The 18,329-nt window shown below is 34.5% G+C and overlaps 1 protein-coding gene across 1 annotated transcript in view; it reads right to left on the bottom strand.

Annotated features, from left to right (window-relative positions):
- Nucleotides 1–15,966: 15,966 nt before the first annotated feature.
- The window catches only part of LOC124971529 (uncharacterized), a 116,137-nt gene continuing 113,774 nt past the window's right edge, over nucleotides 15,967–18,329 (bottom strand). The window contains exon 8 of the mRNA XM_047535262.1: nucleotides 15,967–16,098. Coding sequence (XP_047391218.1) covers nucleotides 15,967–16,098 — 132 coding nt within the window. The remainder of the gene's footprint in view (nucleotides 16,099–18,329) is intronic.

Here is an 18,329-nt window from a genome sequence, read left to right as displayed (position 1 = left end):
CCGCCGCCGCCGCCACCACCGCCGCCGCCTCCGCCTCCGCCGCCGCCGCCAATCGCACTAGGACCTTGATCTGGATTGCTGCGGGGGGGGGGGGGCGGCAGCTGTGGATCCGTAAGGTCCTCACATTAAGGTTTCCGAGGTTCCGCAGCCCGAGCCAATCACAAGCTACTCTGCGTCTGGGAGGCGCGTCGTCTTGTCCTCCTTTATATCGCTGCTGACATGCTGAGGTTGCATTACGTCACGCTACCCTTGCTGCAGGGTAGGGGGCCACGAGGGATCGCGCGCAGGCGCGCGCGCGGGAGATTGAGGAGCCCGCGCTGGGTTTGTGCTTGGAGACCCCGCGGACTTGCAGCTGGGGCTGCAGCGCTGGTCGAATCCAAGTGCGCAAGCCCAGATCTTGGCGCGCCCCTGAGGAGTTTCCGTGGGAAGATTTTCTGTTTTCCAGGTTTCCCTAGGGAGATGAATAGGGTGGGGAGGGGGAAATCAATGACAGAATGACCACTCTTTGAATCTCTAATATAAATTGGATGGCACAAAACAAAACGAAACAAAACAAACAAAACCGGCCCGACCCTCGAGGATTTGACAAATTAGACTAACCAGAGAGATTAGAGGTGTTCTTCTCCACCAAAACAAAAACAAAAACTGTGTGTTTTGCTGTTTCCTCTTACCCTTCATTCTTTTTCTATTTCCTAATGGTAGACAGTAATGAAGAAAGTAAAGGAGAGTTAAAAGCATGGAAGAGAAAGGTGGACGAGGAACCTAAATGCAGTGAACACTAAATATTTCTTGAACGTGTCACTTTCAGCTTCTGTCAGCATCTGGAGAACAGTAAGAAATTCTGCGGATGAGGGGTGGAGAAAAGAGTGATGAGATATGACTGAAAGGCAGGTGAGGACTAGATTGTATTTGCAAAGTATCTTACATTCTGATAATTTATCTTTAATTCTATAATCTTTTGGAATTGATAGCAGTACTTTAGTGGGGAAAGGATACGATCCTTTGAGAAAATATTAAGTCATTAACTGTGTATAATTTGAATATTTATAAATAAACATGTTATTATTGTGAATTATCTAGAAGACAATATTTGAAAGCAGGAGTACAGGATCTGACTCATATCAGTCCAGGAGGTACTAAACTTTCTCTGTAAAGGGCCTGGTAGTAAATGTTTGGATTTTGTTATAGTAACAATTTTTAAATTTTGTTAGTGCCATGGGGGTGGGAGGGATGGAATCCTGGACCTCACACATGCTGCACAAGTACTCTACCATTGAGTTATACCACCAACCTAGTAAAATATTTTCGAGGGTCATACCATATCTCACAAATACTCAACTCTGCCATTGTAACCTCAAAGCAGCCATAGACAATATATACACAAGTGAGCATGGTCATAATACAGTAGAACTTTATTCATGAAAACTAACATTAGAATTTTATTTCATTTTTCTGTGCCATGAAAATTATTGTTTCTTGACATTTTTAACTATTTGAAAATATAAAAACCATTCGTAGTTATAGGTCATTAAAAAAAAAAACAGGCAGTTGTTCATATGTGGCATGTGGACCATAGTTTTACGGTCCTAGAAGTTGTCATTCATTTATACTTTTATTTTCCTTCCTAGATGAAGAAAGGTATTTTATGAGTGTGTTCCCATGTGTGACATGTATTTCCCTATTTTATACCCTGGCAAACACTACTTAATGGTCTTTTAGTGACAGTTCCAACAGATAAATAAAAAAAGAAAGTTGAAAAGTTGTGGGGTTTTTCTACCAATCAACTTAGTGAATTGCACACTGTAGTAGATAATTTTTAAAACTTGAAGATCATCCTTTCTTCTTTTCCTCTCCAAAAATCTGGTCATTCAAAATATCCTGAGAATTCTATCTCCTTTATTTCTGTGTAGTTGAACCTTTTCCCCCAATTCCTAATATTATTATTTTGTTCAGATTCACATTCTTTCTTACCTGCATCATTGCAACACTCTGCTTAGTAGACCTTCTGGGTCCCTATACTCAAAAAATGCCAAATTTTTTTTTTAAAAGTCACCAAATTAGGAAAACATCTCATATTGAGATTCCCCACTCCTTTCTCACTTCAGTTGAAGTTCTGGCCAATTGCGACTGTTATAATCTCTTCCGACTCATTTCTTTGCTACAAGTCTGTCTACTCCACTAGATATCTTTTACAGCATAGAATCTACATCAACAGAGTTAACTTGCATCACAAAACTAATATCTCACTACTCTGCTTAAATGTTGCTGTCAATTGCTCCTAGATCTCTTGGCACCCAGGTAAGGATAGAATGGTTGTGGTAATTCCAGCTAGCAACAGTGGGGAAGACCATTCAACACAGGCCTTTTGGGTATTTGGTCAACATTTAAAGGAGGAAACTGACTACTTTGTGGAAGAACTATTAAGCAGGGCACTTTGTGCTATTTTTTAAGAATAGTGTTGTTTTTATATCCATGCTTTAGTATTTCTGCATTTTCATAGTAGCTGCAAGACTAATAATATTAATGAGGTGCTATAAACTGATATAATTTATAGCTTGCTTCTTTTTATAGCTTGATACCTTCAACCTTCTGCTGCCCTCTTCAAATCTTAGCCATCTAAAAGTGGTATGTATGCTATGGGACAGTTAAACATCAAGTAGTGTTGTCTCTTCTTCCTTATAGTTACCAGATGGAAGATTTCTTCAACTCCTGTCTTTATGAAAGAGATTTGTCAAGAGACACAGTTAGAAAAAACATAAACTGGTTTTTTTGTTTGTTTGTTTTTGTTTTGTTTTTTTTCTTAGTGAGATGAAAATAAACCCGGATATAGAGCAGGCCTCCTCCAAGAGGGGAAGGGATGTGGGGTTTCCTGCCAGGTAGGTTTTTATATTTGGTCTTGGACCTTCCCTCACACATTATGAATTTGGGCATGGGATTATTTTGGTTCCCTGCCATGACTTAGTGTTGCACCTGTGCCAATTTTGCCATGTTGGAAAATTTCCAGCATAGAATACAGCCATTTTCTCCAGATTGACAGAGCTATCTGGCCACAAGAAAGCAGTCCCTAAGAAGTACAGCTTTCAGGTGGGTACCATCCAGGGGCAGAGACTGAATTTCCTTTCCCCACTTCCCTTGCTCAAGTCTATCTAGGCACCTATTCTAATATGACTATGGAATCACAGTGTGTCAACAATTATACTGTCTTTTATGTGAGCCTCATCTGTGAAAACTTATATCCTCTTCTTGCTTTCTCTGTAATCCTCACAATTCCCAAGAATATAATCCAAAATAAATGAAAATAAGCATAGTCAAATACTCAAAATTTCCAGAAGACCACTCTGTAACTGAATACTATTTTACATTACCAACACTCACATTTGTATTTGTATTTACATGCACACAAGCACCAGATAGTACTAATTTAATTGTCCTTGGATGATTTGAAATAAAGGGATTTGACTTCATTTGTAAATTATATGATTCTACCAGGTGTACTGTACAGAATACAATTTCTTCATAGAGTGGTGAGGGAAGTGAGTCATCCCATAGCATACAAGAAGGAAAGCCACAATCGAAATGCCATTTCAGAGTCATATTCATGTGGTGAGTAGCAATTTAGTTTCAGTAAAACAATAAAATATATAATATTAAATAATACTGTTAATTTATTAATTTTATTATTTATTGTTTGGTTTTATAATTGTAAAAACTTCAGAAGCCCAAAGCATGTATTTCTTCCTTGCACTTATACTTGTTTAAGCAAAAGTATAAGAAAACTAATTTAAGTTACCACTGAAGAATACAGTTTTTCCTTATAATAGTCTATAATAAAAATATAAAAAGACACACAATAGTCTATAAATACCATCCTACACAAAAAGTACCAGAACTTCTTGGGGGAAATAGCAAATTCCCTAATTCAGATGGGAAATAAGTGTGATGACAGTGTGTCATTTTGATGTCAGAGAGCAAAGAAACCATCAAGACTAATGTGATCATGTCCAAAGTGTACATAAGCATAAAAATAACAGTACCTGAGAATGATGGAATCACATCAAATATGTAAAAAATGTATGAGCTGAGTAAGGATAAATAGAGAAATCCTCCCATTCCCAAAGAAAAACATCAGTGGATTCCATTTTTCTTTTATGTGTAAAACATCAACTCCATACTCTGACAATAAACAATAAGAAGTACCCACCATTTAATTCTACTTTTCCTATACAAACAATTTTAGGATGAATAAATAGGCTTAGTTGGATTAGACAAATTTTGTTTGTTTTACAAGAAGTATCATTAGTAAATGTAGCCAATTACCATTTCACAAGCTCAAATGAAATAACAAATCTAGCAAGATCATCAGTGGGTGAAACATGAACCACTATGGAAACCATTATGAAAGTTCTTTAAAAATCTAAAAATGAAACTATTATATGATCCATCCATACTGTTCCTGCATATTTATTCAAAGTAATTAAAGACAGCATACTCTAGAGATACATGCTTCACAATAGACAAGTTATGGAATCTCTTTAGGTGTTCATGAACAGAAGAATGGATGAAGAAAATGTGGTATATATACAGAATGGATTTTTATTCAACCATAAAGAAGAATGAAAGGATTTGCAGGAAAATGAATAGAATTAGAAAGCAACAAGTTATTTGAAATAAGCCAGGCTCAGAAGTACAAGTATCACGTATTTTCCATCACACATGAAGCTAGAGAGTAAAATGAAAAAAGTCGTTCTTAGGAAAATACAAGAGAGATCATTAAGGTAGAGGAAGGGGACTGAAAGAGAGAAGGGTAAGGGGAGGTGAAATTGAACAAATTATGCTATATTCATATAAGAATGTGTTACAGTTAAACCCACTTCTGTATAACTAATATGCACTAATATAAACATCATTAGACAAATGAAAATGAAGATCCAAAGGAACTATCACTATATATCTATTAGATCAAGTAAAATAAACATAATTATCATATCAAATTCTGGTGAGTATCTTACTAAATTGATGAGGCTGGCCTCGAATTTGTGATAATCCTTCCTCAATCTCCTGAGTCACTGGAATTGAAGGTACGTGCCATCACACATTGCTTTTTATCTTATTTATCATGGTAAACAAACTTAACTTTAGATCAACATTCATAACATGTATTAAATTTTACAAAAAATATTTTTAACTAAAGGAACAATGCTGTAAAGTCTATTTCTATGATGTAGTCATCTTACATAACTGAAAATTTATATCCACTTACCCATTGAACAACAACTCACCATTTCCCATTCTTCCAGTCCCTAGCAACTAATTTTCTATTATTTTTCTCTGAGTTCAACTATTTAGAAACTGTATGTAAGTGAAGTTATGTAGTATTTGTCCTTCCGTATCTATCTTATTTCACTTAGAATAATATAATCTGTTTCTCATGTTATCACAAATTGCAGGATTACCTTCAATTTAATAGGTGAATAGCATCCCATTGTATCTATATGCCATTTTATTCATTATTAGTTGGACTTTCAGATTGTTTCCAGATCATGGCTATTGTGAACAGTGCTTCGGTGAACATGGTAGTGCGGCTGTCTTCCAGATCCTAATTTCATTTCTTTTGGATATACACTCCAAATTTAAATTGTAGATTATATGTAGTTTTATTCCCAATTTTCTGAGGAAACTCCATACTGCCTTTTATGATGATTGTACTAATTTACTTTCTCACCAATAATGTACAACTGTCCTTTTTCACTTCCTTGCCAGCAATTTCTATCTTCTGATGTTTTGATAACAGCAATGCTAATAGATGCAGAAGTGGGATTATTTTTCACTTTGGTTTTGATTTGCATTTCCTCAATGATTGTTATTGTTGAGCATCTATTTATGTATTTATTGACGTTCTGTATGTAGTCTTTGAAAAATGTTTATTCAAGTTCTTTGCTCACGTTTTAACTGGGTTATTTTATTCCATTTTAATTTTTATTTTTTGCTAGTGAGTTGTAGTAGTTCAATATATATTTTGAAGATTAGCCTTAGTATATCTGAGAACGTTTCTCCCATTTTGTAGGTTTACTGTCTCCTCTGTTGATTGTTTCCTTTGTTTTGTAGAAACTTTTTTTTTTTTGATGTAGTCTCACTTGTTCATGTTGGCTTTTATTGCTTGTGTTTTTGGTGTCATATCTAAGAAATCATTGCTGGGACAAATATCGCAGAACTTTGCTCTTGTTTCCACCTATGAGTTTTAAGGTTTAAGAATTTATGTTTAAATCTTTAATCCATTTTAAATTGATTTTTGTGTATGCTGTTAAAAAAGATTCAGTGTCATTCTTTTGTATATGGATATCCAGTTTCCCAGCACTGTTTGTTGAAAAGACTGTCATTTCCCTAGTTTTGCTTCTTTGTTTATTCATACTGAGAATTAAACCCAGGGTTGCTGAAGCACTGAGCAGCATTCCTAGCCCTTTTTTGTTTCAATTGTAGACAGACACATTACCTTTATTTTATTTATTCATTTTCATGTGGTGCTGGGAATCAAACCCAATGCCTCATGCATGCTAGGCAAGTACTCTACCACTGAGCTAAAATCCAAGTCCCTCAGCCCTTTTTCATATTTTTGTTTTGAGACACGGCCTTGCTAAGTTGCTTAGGGCCTTGCAAAGTTGCTGAGGCTGGCTTTGAACTCGATACTCTCCTGCCTCAGCCTTCCAGGCCTCTGGGATGACAGGCCTACACCATGGCGACCCCCTCACATTTGTGTATTCTTACCACCTTGTTGAAGATCAATTGGTCCCATGCATTTCTTAATTTATTTGGGGGTGCTCTCTACTGTTCATTGATACATATGTCTGATTTTATGCCAGACCATACTTCCTTCATTACTGTAACCTTGCAATATATATTGAAATTGGAAAGAATTATGCCTATAACTTTATTCTTCTTATCAAAATTGCATTGGATGTTTAGGAATATTTATGGTTACATATAAATTTCGTGATTATATCGTCTATCACTGTAAAAAGTATTATTGGAATTTTGATAGGGATTTCACTGAAACCACGCACTGCTTTGGGTAATCTGGGCATTTTGATGATATGGAGTCTTTCATCCCATGGCCATGTGATATCTTTCCTTTCTTACCATATATTGCGTCTTATTTAATTTCCTTCAACAATGTTCTGGTGTTTTCAGTTTAGAAATCTTTCACTCGCTTTGTTTATTCCTAAGTGTTTTATTATTTTAGATGCTATTGTAAATGGAATTGTTATTTTAAATTTCCTTTTCAGATAGTTCATTGTTAGTGCACTGATTTTTATGTTGATTTTAGTTCCTACAACTTTACTGAATTTATTAGTTCTAACAGGGTTTTGTGAAATCTTTAGGATTTTCTAGATATAAGATCTAGTCGTGGGCTGGGGTTGTAGATCAGTGGTAGAGTGCTTGCCTAGCATGTGTGAGGCACTGAGTTCAATTCTCAGCACTGCATATAAGTAAATTAAAAAATAAATAAATAAAATAAAGCTCCATCAACAACTAAAAAATGTTTAACAAAAAAATCAAGTCAGATGCAGAGATAATTTTACTTTTTCCTTTCTCATTTGGATGACTTTTGTTTTCTTGTGGAATTACTCTGCCTAGTACTTCTAGTATCACATTAAATAGAAGCAGTAAGAGTAGACATCCTTGCTTTATTCCTGATTTCAGAGAAAAAGGTTTCAGTTTTTCACTACTGAGTATGATGTTAGCTATGTGTTTATCACATATAGTTTTTGTTATGGTGAGATAGATATACTTCTATAAATAAAATGTCAAGAGTTTTATCATGTAACAATGTTGAATTTTGTCAAATGCTTTTTATACCTGCATCTAATGGAATCATGCAATTTTTATACTTAAATCTGTTAATGTGCTATACCACAGTAATTTAGTTTGCATATGCAGAAACATCCTTGCATCCCTGGGATAAATTCCACTTTTTCACCATGAATAATCTTCTTTATTAGTGCATTTTAATTACACAAAATAATGGGTTTCATTGTGATATATTCATATATACATAAAGCATATGTGGATCAAATCCACCCACCCAATTGTCCCCTACCCACTCCCCTCCTTTTCTCTAATAGTCTCCCTGCTAGTTTCCTGTTATTTCCCCCTCTGGATTGCACATATAATGGAAAACATATGACACTTGTCTTTCTGAGTCTGGCTTTTCTTGCTTAACCATATGATCCTTTTTATCTATTTTCCTGAAAATTGCATTGATTTTGCTCTTCTTTATGGATGAATAATACTCCATTTTGTGTGTATGTGTGTGTGTGTGTGTGTGTGTGTGTGTGTGTACACTGCATTTTTCTTTATCCAATCATCCTTTGACAGGCAGCATCTATTTCCTCCAAATTGTTGTTGAAAAACTGAATTATTTATCCTGTAGAGTCACCTGCAGTCTGTATTTTTCCAATTACACCTACATGGTGGTTTTAACCTATTATTCTTTTCATGTGATTCCTCATCTAGGTCCTTGTTGATATCTAGTGCTATAATTTTAATATGTCCCCCAAATTTCTTGTGTTGGAAACTTAATTTCTAATGCAATATTGTTGGAAGTCGTGTCCTATAAAGATGTGACTAGGTCACAAAGGCTCTATTCTCATTAATGGATTAATGTAATTATTGCATGAATGGGTTAATTTTTGTGAGAGTAAGATTATAATAAATATGTGTTTGGCTCCCTCTTGTTGACTTACTCTCTAGTGTTTTCTGCCTTCTGCCTTGGGATGATGCAGCAAGAAGGCTAAAGAACAGCACGTTGATACTGGATTTTCCAGCCTCTAAAACCATAAGAAATATATGTCTATTGTTTGTAAATTAGTCAGTCTGTGAATTCCACTTATTTGCCATGAATAATCTTCTTTATTAGTGCATTTTAATTACACAAAATAATGGGTTTCATTGTGATATATTCATTCACAAAACAGACTAAGAGGGAGCATGACAATGTTGAAACTTTGATTTCAAACTTTTGGTTTCCAGAATTGTAAGAGGATAAATACCTGCTGTAGTATCACCCAATTTGTGCCAATTTATTATGGCAACCATGGGAAAATAATACAGTAGGTTAGAGCATTGATGTTAAAGTCAGGTCTGAATTTTTGATTTTCCTCAGTCACTTACCAGCTGCAGGATTTTTCCTTTTGAACTCATCCCCAATCCCTGACAAAGACAATTACTCTGGTGATCATTATCTAGAACTACCTTTTTTCCCTGCTCCTCTAGTTCATTATTTTAAACAAGTGCTCTTACTTTTGACAATAGAATTAATCTTACATACATTTTGAAAACTATTCTGAGTGTTCCTGGGCAAGAAGCACTAGGGAAGTTTTAACTTTTCTAAACCTGGCCATAGTACCATAGTAAGCACTTATTAGCTTTCAGCTTTAGTGTTATTAAGGAAGGCAAAGCCACAAAAGAAGGCAAGAAAAGTACTGACATTAGTATATAATGTATATTCTCTCTCTCTCTCTCTCTCTCTCTCTCTTCTCTCCCCTCCCCAGGCTATTATTTACATAAAGAACAATTTAGTTTCATTTTGTAATTTGAAAGCAATAGATAATATATTCCTAACTATGATTTTTACCTAAATTAAACCTGTACTTCCAGAGCCATAAAAAGTGCACAATGTTTTCTCATTTCTATACTTAAGAATATATTCTTTCCCTTTAGTTCTAAGCATATGGATTTTCAATGTCAATGGGGAAAATATCATTATGTTAATATAGTGACCAATCTGATTATATCTATTGAACTAAGATTCTGGGCACTGAAATACTAGCCTGCTTATAGCTATCAAGGGAATTCCTCAATGTCACTAATTAGTTCACCAGTGAGTAGTAGTGTTACTACAGGAAACCTGGGCAAGTAACTAATTAAACTATAGTATAATGCTTCATTTTAATTTTGTAATTTTTACAAAAACAATATACATGGGTTATAGTTGATCTCAAATATATCTACCTATATCAGATATGAAACTGTCAAAATGTGGAGTTCCAATCAGAAATCTTAACATATTCACCCAATTATGTATTTGAAAAGTTAGCATGCTACTATCGATTGTTAGCTTTTTTAAATGGAAAACAATTCTGAAGAAAACAATTTCTGTAGGATTCTAACTAATACAAAGGATTTATCTCACATAGCGGAAACATAACTGGATCTTCTTCTGAACTACCCAAATGGATAAAGTCTAGTAAGATTATCAAGACTTCAGAATTTCAAGAAATTTTCAAAAGGATGAAACAGGCTCTGAATTCTTCTAAGGTTGGATGCTCCACCTTTTTCAAATCCATCTATAATAGTGTCCTACAAAATTGGATGTTTTGCTATAACAACATGAAAATATAAGACATCTTGTAATATATATCAATGAAAATCTATTGCTCAAAGAAAGAAAATTACTTTCTTTCTAGAAATAAAGTGAAAATTTTACAGACTTTTAATAACTCAGGACATAATGTTTTGTTAAGAGTTTCCTTTTGAAATCAATCCCAATCCATGACAAAGATAATTAATTGCTCTGGTGATTATTATCTAAAATTCTTTTTTTCCCTGTTCCCCTAAACTATACTTCAAACAGACTTTCCCACTTTTGACTTCATAGAGTCAAGCATACCAACATGTTGAAAACTATTCTGAATAACCCTGGGCAGGAAGCCTGTAGAAAGCTTCCTTCTAGAGAGGTATTTGGCACAGTATCAAACTTCTTTCTTACTGTTGATGACCTGTGTCTTTCATTCAGTTACAATAATTATACAGCAGCATTTTGTTGCCCTGACTCATTGTTCTAGGATTTTTGTTACCCAGTCAACAGGTTCTAAATCTCTGCTAAATATCTTTCTAGATCTAACTCACTTTCTAGACCTTCATCTAGATACTTTTGACACATCCTTCAGGATTTGGATATGTCTTGAAAGGAAACCGAAAAGTTACCTTATCTATACCCTTCATTTTAAAGAGGAGGACACTGAGAATTTGATCCATCCTTTCTGTCTGGCACTATGTTTTCTACCTGATTCTCTAGGCTTTTGATGACATCTCTGAAATTCCCTTTTCTGCCTTACTGAAAATGTCCTTTATCTAGCCTAATAAAAATTTCCACCAAGTATTCACCTAATCTTACCATGTTTCTAGATTATAAGTGTCAATAACATAAACGTTGTGGGCCAGGAAATGGGAAAAATCTTAAGATAAAATATTATTTTTATCATAATTAGAAAATATTACTACTGTGTATCTCAACTAGATATGAAAGCACAAACCTTAAATATATGCTGCATAGACCAGCCATAATTATACGTACTATGTGCCCAAAGTATCTATTAAGATAAACTTCGAAGGGTACAGGAAAAAGGGAAAATTCCTCTGAAACTGTTAAAAATTCCATAAGGGGTGAATATTCCTTCAGAAATCAGCATGAACAAATTTGTATACAAAACTATAAAGTTGTTGCTATTTCAAGGATAGTGCTAAATCAAGAACTATTATGGATAAAATTAAAATAATCTTAGCTAGATACTTCTACCTATAAAAGTAATGTAAAGTGGAGTGTTCCTTCTTTAAGTGTTTAGTAAAAATTCTTTCTTGGTTGAGAACCTATGGGGGTACTTACCCCATAAACATACTATTAACTTGGCTAATTTTATCTCTTTCTTTTAGTAATGAGGAGCAAAGAATATAAGGACTTGTGATCATGTTTGGCAATGTCAGAAAGTCAAGCCAAACTCAGCAGTGAGCCTAACAGGAAGGAGTTGTAAACCAGATTGCCTTTGTCATGATGAGATACATGTATGAGTCAACAAACAGGCCTGATCGCATAATTAATTAAGTCAGGCAGTCCAGGTGTCATATCTCAGAAGACTCGTCAGAATGAAAAAGAAAAAAGAGAGAGAGGTAGAAGAAAAGTTTGGAAAAGTCAGCTAAGGCAGTTATAATTAACCATGTACTATAAGATCAAACATGGAAGAAGCCTTTGTTTACATTAGCCTTATTCCCATATTAATTTGTAGTAGCCAAAGGCTATGATTTTGGGCTACCTTTTTCTGGGTGCTGTTTTAAGTGCTTTATATCTCTTGTTCCATTTAATCTTCACAACCACCCTATGAAGAACATGGTATTGTCCTCATTGTGGAGTGAATGAAACTGAGGCATAAAGGATACATCACTTACCTAATGTTACATGGCTAGTAAGTGGAGAAGCTAGGATTTTAATTCAGCAGGCCATCTACAGAAATATTTAAAGCTGTTAACCACTATTCTAGATTATCCCCTGCATATAGACTATTCTTTTTGACTATCCTGAGTCTTTTCCTATTCTAGTGTCAGCACTTACAGTAGAAGCCTCTGACAATTTGAGAGCTCTTCATTGAACACAGACAGCATCTCTAACCACCCAGACTCTGTTGTTAGGTCAGCCTTAGCATCAAGAGACCAATACTTTCAGGTATATTTCTGATTAGACATGTAGGAGCCAGCTAGAGTCTGTTCTTGTATGGTATTAAATACCTACATAAGTCATACCACCCAAGGTCTGGACCTGTATGATTCTTAGTATGAGTAAAGGAATCTTTTAACAACCTGAAGTCTATTCATGTTCCCAACTATGTAATTTTCATAGAAAAACATTCAACCAGCCATGAACTCTTTCAGGGTCAGTTCAATTTAGACATTTTTTCTTGAATGATCACATCTTCCATAGAAGCAGAATCTGAATGTCAGGAACCTGTTTCTCATCAGTTATCCAGATAGAGGATACCACATGTATGAAAACCCTAAAAGAAAAAGTGTAAGTCCAGTATGACTAGAACACAAAGCAAGATGGAGAGTGGTATGTTAATAAACTGGAAAATACTTACTACAGTAGCTACAGACTTGTAGTCAGGATGCTTGTGCTTGAATTCTGGATTTTGATACTGTGTGACTTTGGACAAGTTAATAAATTATGCAAAGCCTCAATTTCCTCATTGGTTGTTAGTGAAAATAAGAGTACCCACCTCATAGGGAAGATGTAAAGATGTCATAAGATAATGCTTGTGAAGCATTTTTGCAGTTAAATCATAGGAAATATACTGTGCTACACACTAACACATAGAAACAAACACATGCTAGATATAGATATAAATATTGATAGAAAAAGACAGAAAAACAGAGACAGAAACCCCATATTGTGGAGTCTTTGAGAGCTTTGTAAACTATGGTAAGAATTTGAAGCTTTATTCTAAGGTAATTGGAAGATAGTAAAATGTTTCAAGGAGAAGTTTTTTTAACAAAATTAGGTTTGCAGTTTAAAACATTTTCCTAGATGCACTGTGGCAATAGGGTAAGATAGAGACAAGTGTAGATATGGGAAAAACAACTAGAATCCTGTTAAAATTGCCCAGGGGAAAATGGTGAGGTCTTGTATGAGGGTAGTGGCAGAGTGGATAAACATGTGAAAGTAGACATATTTGAAATATATTTAGGAAGTAAGAAGGGACAGGTATTGGTGACAAATTATGTTGTATGGGGATGAGACTTGATAGGTACTTTGTTTCTCCAACTTCCTCCCCACTCCACCCAGGGGATTAAGGAGAGATGGTTGAATAACAGGATCAGTGGTTGACAAATTAGCATAGGATACTTTGTAATATATCTTATGTAAAGAATTTGGAGTTATTCAAGATGATAATTTAAACAAGAAGGTCAAATGATGGAAGAGTAAGGCCAAGGCAAAGCCTGGGGAGAATGAAATATATACAATGGGCAAAAGCATTACCCTTAGATGGGATATGAGACATATTGAAACAAGCAGATGAATGTGGGGCTATTTGTAGATTTGGGTGTTTCCATTTGATGGGTTTCATTTGTTATTTAAATTACAAAGTGAGGTCAACTTTCAAGAATTGGGGTGAGTTGGAATGGGTCAAACCTCAATGAAAAGTATCAAATAAGTACTGCAGGGAATTGGAGAGTGGCCTATACCGTTGTCAGATTTGGGGCAGTGTTAATTGCCCAGTTGAACCTGAAGGTCATGAATCTACAGTGATATTCATTTGCTCCTTTCCTTACAGTTCTTTCATTAGCTTATTGTTTTCCAGTTTTATCATTGACTTATTGACCTGTTAAGACTTATGCCCATGAATAATGCCAATATACTTTCAACTATAACTTCTTCCTCCTGTCTATGACATTTCAAAGTCTCTATGTTCTGTGAATATACTTCTTAGAAATCACTTTGATTGACCTTTCCTCTCAGTTCTTATCTTCACTGGTTCAGTTATTGAGTTCATTATCTCTAACTTTTAAATGGTTTCCTGCCTCTCATATTGTCTCCTTTAAATATATCTTTCACAGTCATCAAAGTGATCAATATAAAATATAAATTCTGATCATGATTGTGTAAAACTTTTCAATGGAGTTTCTATTGTCTCAATATGTTCTGAGCATATCCTCCATAGATTCATATGCTGGAGGTTTGACCTCAGTGTGGTAGCATGGAGGTGGTAGAAACTTTAAGAGGTGGGGCCTAGTGAAAGGTGGGCAGGTCATGGAAGATTGCACTTAGAAGGGATCAGTGCCAGTTTCATGGAGTGGTTTAGTCCTTCAAGAATGAGTTGTTATAAGAAGAACAAACCTGGCCCTTCCCCAGTCTCTGGATTCTTGCATCACCATATGATTTCTCATTCTTGCATGTGCTCTCATCACAGTGACATTCACCAGGTTGTGTTTACCAGAGTTTAGAGCCTCCAGGACTGTGAGTTGAATAAACCTCTTTTCTTTATAAAGTATCCAGTATCACAAAACAGACTAATATGGAGCCCTTTAATCAATAATATTTAGTCTATGTTTCCTAACATGGCATATAAAATCCTCCAGATCTAGTCTTTGCCACCTCCTCAGCCTCACCTCTTATCTTATTCCCTTCTCCATTTTTATACTGCAGCAGTATTTGCAATTCCCTTCATACTCCATGTAGTTTTTCACATCCATGCTCTCTGTATATTCCCTTTGTCTCAAAACTCCCACAATCCAACTCCTACTCATTTTTTTTTGCAATAGCTTAATCATCACTATTATAAAAGTGGTCTTCTTCCTCCACCTTTATCGTCACAATTCTTCCTATAATTGGTTAATTAGTGTTTGATTTCCTAGTTTCTTGTATATATCTTTATCATTGCATTGGTCACACTGAATTTAAATAATTGATTTTTGTCTTTGTCTCTTCTACCAATCTAATCTCTAGGGATTATCTCAGATTCATCTTTGTACCTTAGCAACTATCCAGTCCTAGGTACTTAGTTAGCATGATGAGTGCCTTTTAATGAAAGGAAGGATTAAAGGGGAGAAGAAGTTATAAAAGAAGAAAGGAAATATGGGGAGGGAGGAACCCAAGTCTTGGGATCATTCTTTGAACCACTCAGTTTATAGAAATCGTTTAGCAATTCTTATTTTATTTTCAGGAATTAGTTTATAATCAAATTGCATACTTCAAATATAATTCATTAGTTGTATACTGATGCTTTGGTGCAATTCTTTAGATTTATCCCATAACTGTAAAGTACTCAATATTTTCTATAATTTGCAATCAATATATTATGTACTTTATGATAAAATGCACTTTATGAAGATACATATAATGAATCAGTAAACAAGTATTATGCCAAATTTTGTAGATAACATGTATCTCCTATCCCAGCTAGATTAATGAAGTTGGATATTGGAGATGAATGTTTTCCTCTGTGAACATGAGGATGGGTAGGAAATGTTCAAGATATGATGGGAAACACTGATGGCATAAATGCAGAAAGAAAAGTAAAGTATTTAAAGCACAGAGGAACCATAATTTTTTCTTAAGGTATTACAAGAATGCTTTAAAAATGATCAGATGATCATGTATCTTATTGTATATATATATATATATTTTGTTCTACAGGGAACTTAATAATTATATTTCATCTGCACGCGTCCTATTCTATAAGGATTTCCTGGTTCTTCAGAACTTGAATATTCAATGTGTTGTCTCTCTTTTTGAATGTAGCTTGACTTTGGAACTCCTGGTGTAGAAAAATCCTGCAAGAAAATTTAAAATATCAAGTGTAATTAAAAGACATTTAATAAAATTCCTGTTCTTGTTTACATATGATTATGCATTGGGGAAAATAGGCTTATATTATCTAAGTCAACTTAGAAATCTGTTTAATCATTATTAGAAATTTGTAGTCATTTAAAACAACACATAAAACATTTTCCTTTAGTAAATGAATTCTTCACTACTTTTAAGAAACCATTAAATAATGCACTTGTAATAATGCAATTTTTCCAGACTGGTTTAGGTATTGTGTAATCCAAATTCTCAGTACTAAAGTAAGAAATTAATATGACTGGAGAAAATGTTTGTAAGAAAAATAAATATTTCTTTTTTTATGATATTGTGGTACCAAAATTCACACTCAAATACTATACAAGGATGAATTGACATAGTATTACATCAAAATTAAATTTGTTTATTTTATGAAATATCCCATTTTTTCTTTTTGTACAATTATGTACACAAATTTCTAATTATATGGTTGTTTTCAAAATACATCTTATGATAGCATTAATTATATCATAAAATCAGAATGTTATCATTACTATAGAAATCATTTATGGTAGTGGTTCATACTCCATTTCCCCCAGCATAACATGTTGTTTTCTAATAATTAAACAATCTCTACTCACAAATTCACTTTTATATTACAAAGACCCCAAGAAAATATGTCCCTGAGCATCTAAAATATCATTTTAACACAGATCTGAGAAAGTATGAATACTGTAGGCTTTTATTTGAGACCCCTCTATATTACTAGGAGACATATTGGTAACCTTCATCTGTATGAGAATGACTCAAATGTTTCAAATATTTTAAATATGTATATGGTTGACCACTACTCTGTGGTAGGCACTGTGCATGACATTCACAATGCAAGAATTAAAAAAAAAAAAAGATTTTCCCTCATCTGGAGGAATTCAAAGTCAAGTGGGGGGGTATATATCAATAGACAAAAGAGAATTATAACATATTACCTTAGTAAAAGAATGAAGGCAACAACATAGTTACTGATGAGAAGGCAGAAGAGAGAGCACTACCTCTGATTAGAGATTTGGGGAAAGGCTTCATGTAGAATATGATATTCAAGTAGGTATTTTAGGATGATTCAGGGTTTTTTTTTTTCAGAAATTGAATCAAATGCTCAGTAACGACATACTTGGGAAACATTAGGTTTGGTATGGTCAAATCAAGAGTACATAAGCACAAGAGTAACAAGAGATAAATCTGGAGAGCTGTAAAGATAAGAGGAGCTAGAATATGAACATCTTTTTATTCTTTCTTCAGGAGTTTTAACTTTGAACTACTAGCACTAAGGATTAGATGAGATTTGGCTTAAGGATGGTCACATTGGCAACAGCATGATATTTAAGTCTAAAATAGAAGAGACAGGTGTCAGAGTAGTTAACAATAATTTAGAAGGTGAATAATGAAGGCCTGAATTATGTTAGTGGCAAGGGAAATGATTTTTCAGGATCGAGGAGATTCCAGAGTGGTAGCACTTTCAATTTTAAAACCTAGATCATCCCAGTCAAACCTTGGTAAGTTGACCACATGAGATTTAGGACAAAAGTCTACATGACCACTACTAATGTGTGTAATTAGATTTAGGGAGTCTAATAAGGAAAAAAGATTCTCCTTGTGTTCACAGAATTCAGGATTAAATGAGTAGATAAATTATACCATTTACTGAGATACAGTGTGTGGAAGAGGAGTGGGGTGGGTGTTGAAGCCCTGCTAGAAACATAAATGAATGGGTATCCCTTAGGCTAATAGAATCACTGGTCTATATCTAGAGAGACTTTTATGAGTTGAAATTAGATTTAAATTTCACCAACAAGATGGAACCCTGGGAAATAACAACATTTACACTGTGTACAGAGTTGAAAGTACTTCTGAAAACTTTTGGGGAATTATAGTCAGAGAGGTAGGCAAATCACCAGGAAAAGAAGTATCCTGGCAGATGAAGGAAGAGTTCAAGAATCAGTGAGCATCAAATGCTGATGGAGAGGTCAGGAATGACAAAAATCTTAATAAGGCTTTTTGCATCTGACAAAAATAGTATACTCAGTGATGGAAATTTTAATAAAATGGTTTAATAGAATGCTGAGACTGGTTTCCATGTATTCTTTAAATCACATAGAAGAAAAATTTTCAAGTTATTAGCAGAGAGTGAGATGAAATTTTTTTCAGATATTTCCTAAGGAGCTCT

This window comes from Sciurus carolinensis, chromosome X, assembly GCF_902686445.1.
Source record: "Sciurus carolinensis chromosome X, mSciCar1.2, whole genome shotgun sequence".
Lineage (NCBI taxonomy): Eukaryota > Metazoa > Chordata > Mammalia > Rodentia > Sciuridae > Sciurus > Sciurus carolinensis.
This window is presented reverse-complemented; position numbering and strand designations above follow the sequence as displayed.